This window comes from Raphanus sativus, chromosome 9, assembly GCF_000801105.2.
Source record: "Raphanus sativus cultivar WK10039 chromosome 9, ASM80110v3, whole genome shotgun sequence".
NCBI classification, from domain to species: Eukaryota; Viridiplantae; Streptophyta; class Magnoliopsida; order Brassicales; family Brassicaceae; genus Raphanus; species Raphanus sativus.
In genome coordinates, this window is record NC_079519.1 from 3922331 (window position 1) to 3928934 (window position 6604).

The 6604-nt window shown below is 36.2% G+C and overlaps 2 protein-coding genes across 2 annotated transcripts; both read left to right on the forward strand.

The window, feature by feature from the left end:
* Positions 1–1162: 1162 nt before the first annotated feature.
* On the forward strand, positions 1163–3396 carry LOC130499807 (uncharacterized). The gene is made up of 8 exons (XM_056994232.1): positions 1163–1373; positions 1456–1583; positions 1660–1830; positions 1909–2165; positions 2259–2394; positions 2497–2626; positions 2701–2936; positions 3046–3396. Exons 2-8 carry the CDS (start codon positions 1548–1550, stop codon positions 3220–3222), a joined length of 1143 nt encoding a protein of 380 aa, XP_056850212.1. The 5' UTR covers positions 1163–1373; positions 1456–1547; the 3' UTR covers positions 3223–3396.
* Positions 3397–5180: 1784 nt separating this feature from the next.
* On the forward strand, positions 5181–5815 carry LOC130499810 (uncharacterized). The gene is made up of 3 exons (XM_056994233.1): positions 5181–5411; positions 5493–5621; positions 5699–5815. The coding sequence occupies exons 1-3, from the start codon at positions 5202–5204 to the stop codon at positions 5798–5800; spliced, it is 441 nt and encodes a 146-aa protein (XP_056850213.1). The 5' UTR covers positions 5181–5201; the 3' UTR covers positions 5801–5815.
* The last annotated feature ends 789 nt before the right edge of the window (positions 5816–6604 follow it).

Consider the following 6604-nt stretch of genomic DNA (forward strand, 5'->3'; position numbering starts at 1 on the left):
CTTCTTTATAGTATAAAAAGATATATATATATATACTAGATATGGATCCATGCGTTGAGTTTTGTTTAATATTTAAATTTATGAAAACATAGAAATGATAAAAATCTTTTTATTATAGTTTTACTATATGTAAAATTTATTTTATGAATAAAATTTCATTTTCAACATAAGTTTCTATCTGTATTTAAAAATTTAATACATGAAGGTGAATTAAGAGTTATTAGTTACTTTGGGCATAAGATTAGAGAAAATACTTAGACTTGAAAAACTAAACCGAACCTAAGCTAAAAAATAAAATACAAAAAATTAAAAGTTTAATTAAGCCAATTGAATCATTAACATTGTCATACACTTTCTTATGTTCCTCATTATTAAGATTTTCTACTTTGAATTTTCAGTTATTATAGTAATATACTTTTCGAGAAGAGAATAATACTTTATATTACAATTTTTGTGTTTCATTTTATTGTAACCACAGTGTCAATTTTATTAAACTGATCTAGATAACAAATTAACTATATGCATATAGATATCTTATTTCTAAATAGATGTAAGTATTTAAGATTTTAGAAATTAAAATCACTATTGCATATATATATATATTAATTTTGTAAACTAATTTTTTTTTGTTTAAGAAAATTAAAATTACAATAAAATAAATACATATTTATAACAATTAAACACATGTGACAATCTTAAATTTCTTATTGCATATATTTCTATAATACTAAATAAAATATTTTTATAAAAATTATTCATTTCTATAAGTTTGTAATTAATAAATATATAATTATAATTGTCATGTGTTATAATCATGTTTACTATCTTATTTAAACACATGTATCGCAATCTTAAATATATAATTAACATGTGTCGCGATCGTATTAATTAGTAATTTTGAAAAACCAAACTTTATATAATAAGATATGTATAATATATATTTCATATTTTGTAATAGAATTTAAGAAAAATCCTAACAGATAATAATAAAAGTTTTAAATCCCCCAATTAAGCTGTAATTATGTCGAGATCGATGGAGTTAAGAGTTTAAAACTCTATCCAAAGATGGGCCTTATTTACACGAGGTCCACAAGCCCATGAAACATCGCCGAAGGCTAAGAAGAAAAGCAAAAAGCAAAAAGCGATAAACTTTAGAAAACCTAATGGGTCGCAAGGGTGCTGCTGCGAAGAAGGATAAGAATCTGAAGGCGGAGGAATCTGAGAAGCGAGGGACGGTAGAAAACCTAATGGATCATCGCGAGGGTGCGGCGGGGGCGAAGGGGGAGGAATATGATAAGCAGATAGTGTCTCTGACCGAAGCAGCGGCAAAGATCGATCCTCCTCATCTTATTGATCACCTCGTCAAAGCAATGGTAAGTGCAATTTCGATCTTGATCGAGAAAAAAAAAGCCAAAAAAATTCAATTTCGATAGTTGTTTTTTTTTCTGTGAATAGAGAGAGTGTTTGTGTGGGGATGATGAGCTGTTGTCGAGGTATACGATTACTTTGAAGAGGCATTCTCAGGAGTAGCGTTCCCATGGGTGAAGATGTTCAAGGACGCTCCTTTGTCCACTCTCATCGATGTGAGGAGCACAATAAAAAAAAAAACTATCTCTGTTTTGGATTATTCTCGAAGCTGATAATCTCATCTCTTTGCAGATTCCGTTATCTCAAATTCCTACGCCTCTCTACAAATTTTCAGTCGATTGGATCCAACAACGTCAAATTGAATATCTCTCGGATATTGTATCTTGGTTGTGTGATCGTATTCTGGACAATTTGGCTGAAGGTGGTGACAATGTTCCAGCATCTTATCGCCCCAGATCTCAGGTGATGAAACATCTTCAATGCTTGCATCTCTGTGTGTGTGTTTGTGCCGATTCTAAGTTATTTACTCTGTTTGGTTAGGCGGGACATTTTGTTGTATTGGCTATGGTATTGCGCTGTAGACCTGATTCTTTGGTTGCGGTTTTGCCTTCACTGAGGGATAAAGACACGTATCAAGGACCCGACAAGCTTCCCCTTATTGTTTGGATGATGGCTCAGGCCTCCGTAGGTGATTTATCTACTGGCTTGTATTCATGGATGTGTAACTTGCTACCGCTAGTCAGTAATGACAAGTGCTGCCCTCAGTCTTTGGATCTCGTCCTTCAATTAGCTGAGTTGTGAGTCGCATAGTGTTTTTCTTCTCTATTGATCTCTCTCCTCTCCTCTACTGTGCGAATATTCTCATCTTGTTTATTCACTTTTCATTACAGCATTTTGTCTCGTCCGGAGGCTCTCACTATACTCGTAAAAGGAGGTGGTGTTATGGAAGGACAGCGTCTGGTTCCACTTCCTTCACTTGAGATCTTGCTGCGCCTCACATTCCCTGCTCCATCCGCAAGAGTTGAGGTAATTATTTGTATTTTGAGTTTGTTTATAGAAACAAATCTAAACATTGATGAGTTTGTGGACTCTGACCTTAAGCAATTGTCTCCGTATGTATGCTCACAGACTACAAAGAGGTTTGAGGCAATTTATCCCTTGTTGAAGGAAGTGGCTCTTTCACCAGAGAGGGCAGGAGGAGGAAGATTTGCCATGAAAAAATTATTCTCGTTTGCCTTGACCTTAGCTGGAGATAAAGGTAATTTAGTAACAATCCTTGCCTCCTCTTTTTTTTCTCCGAATTGATATGTAATGTGTTACCATTTGTTACAGGGAATCATGTCTTATTAACCAAGGAAGCTACATCAATCGCTATCAGAACTCTGACCGAAAACATAGACTGCTTTGACCTTTGGGACAAACTTTATATGGATAATCCAGAAGTCAGTGTTTCTCTTCTTAAGAAGCTTGTAGACGAATGGAACAGTCATTTCTTCAGGCTATCAACATCACCAAGTGAGACTCTCACTGACATTGTCAAACAAACTATAGAGAGCTTCAGGCGTCAGGTAATGCATCTCTCTTTACACTTGTTGCAAACTATAACTAAAGTAAATTGACCCATACCCTAAGCTGTATTTTCCATCGCTGACCTCACCTGCCATGTTATGTTGTTAGAACAAAAGAGCCATCGCTGAAGGAGGAGCCAATTGTTCTCTTTACAAAGAAGCTGACGAGTACTGCAAACTGATCTCTTGGAGACTCCTGCGTGTAAGTGCCATGACAGCTGGAGTAGTTACTGCTGCATCAGCAGCTCTATCATTCGCTGCAGTAGCAGCCAGCCGCTATCTATAGTTTATGTTCCGTTTTTTATTACGCCTTATCCTCTAGAGAAAGTAAGGAAACAAAATAAATATGTGTGTACGAGTGCTTGTACGTTACCGACCTGTAAGCTAGAGAAGCCTTTACAGGCCTTTACTAGATGTTGATGGACAGGCCTCATTTTTTAATCCAAAGCTTATGATATAATCTATGAATCCAAAGGTTATGATGTTGATGGACAGGCCTCTTTCTCAGCTCCCTAGCTATTTTCTTCAATTCTTGTCCTCAATAGAACCTTCTCTTTTACTTCTTCCAGCATCGCACCGACGATTGAGTGGACAGACAATCACTACAGGACGCTTGTGATACGAAGGCTTATAATTCAGATGGACAAATGGGCAAATTGGCCAGCGAACCAGAATAACATGGGCTGGGTTAAGTGTCTTTTAACCCTAGATACCCTTTAGTATATAAGATTAGGTTTGATTAGAGAGATCTTTTATGTATGATATCTCAAAATAATTTTTACAAAATCTAATTTGAATGTCGTTGATGTGTTAGGCTATTGTGGGAAACAGTAAAACAAAAGTGGGCAAGTATTTTGCTAGTAGATTTCCCTTGTCGCTGATGGAAGTGCATCAAATTATGTATGATATCTTCAAGATCAAGGAGGATTTCAAAACCTTCTTCAAAGAAGCTTAGCTTAAAGAAGTTTAGTGTACAACATAATAAATAATCAATTGTTAATTGTGTGACTATGTATCTACGTCCTTTAAATTTACTTGTTTGGTCATAAACTATAAACTGGTTATTGTTCAAGCTTAGAGATTTTTTTGAATAGCGATAATCATAGAGCTTTGTGGTTATTTTTCATCTCATCGCTAGATAAGTATAGAGATTTTTGGATTATGAGCTTTGATTATTTCACGCTCGTCTGCAGTTCATGAGATTTCATAGAGAAAATTTGCATGAAACAATTTAGATATGTGGCATTGAGATAAATAGCTCACTTGTTTGTGGCACCATTTTCAGTTTATATGTGGGCTCATCACTTGGTTTACTGCAGATGAAATCAGAGGAATTGGCAGAGAGAGATAGCACAACACAAGGCAAGCCTGACTCTTTTCTGAGAAGGACATCCATAGCTAAGCGAAACACAATTTGTAGTGTCCGAGTCTGGGTTTGTTTCAAATTCGTCGTCATTTGAACAAGTCTTCCGAGTATACTCAAGTACTTTTGATCTTTGTTATTGCAATACTTCTTATTTTTCAGAGTTCTATTGTGTTAGTTTGACTATATATATTTCCAATGTTTTCATATTTCTAACTGATTGCCCTTGGCTATAATTTTTTTTAACTACTTTGAAATCCAGCTAGTAGCGTCTAACATATAATGTTTTGGTTCAGAAAATCATATATGCCAAACATAAGACATTCTCTATGGGCTCTTATCAATACCTAAATTCAATTTTAGAAAAAGAAAATATAAACCACTCCAATCATATCATATTTATGCAATTTAATGATCATAGATAGTGCATAACAAAATCTAAACTACTTGATTAATTTGCTAGATGTTCTCGAAAATCATTTGTTCCAAAATACCAAGATAAGCTTAGCCATTTTTATACACCAAATAATTTCTCTGGATCCTCAAATTAATGAGCATAATTTCTATCTTATTTAAACACATGTATCGCAATCTTAAATATATAATTAACATGTGTCGCGATCGTATTAATTAGTAATTTTGAAAAACCAAACTTTATATAATAAGATATGTATATATATATTTCATATTTTGTAATAGAATTTAAGAAAAATCCTAACAGATAATAATAAAAGTTTTAAATCCCCCAATTAAGCTGTTTATGTCGAGATCGATGGAGTTAAGAGTTTAAAACTCTATCCAAAGATGGGCCTTATTTACACGAGGTCCACAAGCCCATGAAACATCGCCGAAGGCTAAGAAGAAAAGCAAAAAGCAAAAAGCGATAAACTTTAGAAAACCTAATGGGTCGCAAGGGTGCTGCTGCGAAGAAGGATAAGAATCTGAAGGCGGAGGAATCTGAGAAGCGAGGGACGGTAGAAAACCTAATGGATCATCGCGAGGGTGCGGCGGGGGCGAAGGGGGAGGAATATGATAAGCAGATAGTGTCTCTGACCGAAGCAGCGGCAAAGATCGATCCTCCTCATCTTATTGATCACCTCGTCAAAGCAATGGTAAGTGCAATTTCGATCTTGATCGAGAAAAAAAAGCCAAAAAAATTCAATTTCGATAGTTGTTTTTTTTTCTGTGAATAGAGAGAGTGTTTGTGTGGGGATGATGAGCTGTTGTCGAGGTATACCGATTACTTTGAAGAGGCATTCTCAGGAGTAGCGTTCCCATGGGTGAAGATGTTCAAGGACGCTCCTTTGTCCACTCTCATCGATGTGAGGAGCACAATAAAAAAAAAAAACTATCTCTGTTTTGGATTATTCTCGAAGCTGATAATCTCATCTCTTTGCAGATTCCGTTATCTCAAATTCCTACGCCTCTCTACAATTTTCAGTCGATTGGATCCAACAACGTCAAATTGAATACTCTCGGATATTGTATCTTGGTTGTGTGATCGTATTCTGGACAATTTGGCTGAAGGTGGTGACAATGTTCCAGCATCTTATCGCCCAAATCTCAGGTGATGAAACATCTTCAATGCTTGCATCTCTGTGTGTGTGTTGCCGATTCTAAGTATTTTTACTCTGTTTGGTTAGGCGGGACATTTTGTTGTATTGGCTATGGTATTGCGCTGTAGACCTGATTCTTTGGTTGCGGTTTGCCTTCACTGAGGGATAAACACGTATCAAGGACCCGACAAGCTTCCCCTTATTGTTTGGATGATGGCTCAGGCCTCCGTAGGTGATTTATCTACTGGCTTGTATTCATGGATGTGTAACTTGCTACCGCTAGTCAGTAATGACAAGTGCTGCCCTCAGTCTTTGGATCTCGTCCTTCAATTAGCTGAGTTGTGAGTCGCATAGTGTTTTCTTCTCTATTGATCTCTCTCCTCTCCTCTACTGTGCGAAATATTCATCTTGTTTATTCACTTTTCATTACAGCATTTTGTCTCGTCGGAGGCTCTCACTATACTCGTAAAAGGAGGTGGTGTTTGGGAAGGACAGCGTCTGTTCCACTTCCTTCACTTGAGATCTTGCTGCGCTCACATTCCCTGCTCCATCCGCAAGAGTTGAGGTAATTATTTTGTATTTTGAGTTTGTTTATAGAAACAAAATCTAAACATTGATGAGTTTGTGGACTCTGACCTTAAGCAATTGTTCTCCGTATGTATGCTCACAGACTACAAAGAGTTGAGGCAATTTATCCCTTGTGAAGGAAGTGGCTCTTTCACCAGAGAGGGCAGGAGGAGGAAGATTTG

Bases quoted from the DNA above. Each gene is read 5' to 3' on its own strand.
- LOC130499807 (XM_056994232.1), top strand. From the start codon at position 1,548: ATGTTCAAGGACGCTCCTTTGTCCACTCTCATCGAT. The intron at 2,627-2,700 runs GTAATTTAGTAA...CATTTGTTACAG, and splicing joins GACCTTAGCTGGAGATAAAG to GGAATCATGTCTTATTAACC. The intron at 2,937-3,045 runs GTAATGCATCTC...TTATGTTGTTAG, and splicing joins TAGAGAGCTTCAGGCGTCAG to AACAAAAGAGCCATCGCTGA.
- LOC130499810 (XM_056994233.1), top strand. From the start codon at position 5,202: ATGGGTCGCAAGGGTGCTGCTGCGAAGAAGGATAAGAATCTGAAGGCG. The intron at 5,412-5,492 runs GTAAGTGCAATT...TTCTGTGAATAG, and splicing joins ATCACCTCGTCAAAGCAATG to AGAGAGTGTTTGTGTGGGGA. The intron at 5,622-5,698 runs GTGAGGAGCACA...ATCTCTTTGCAG, and splicing joins CTTTGTCCACTCTCATCGAT to ATTCCGTTATCTCAAATTCC.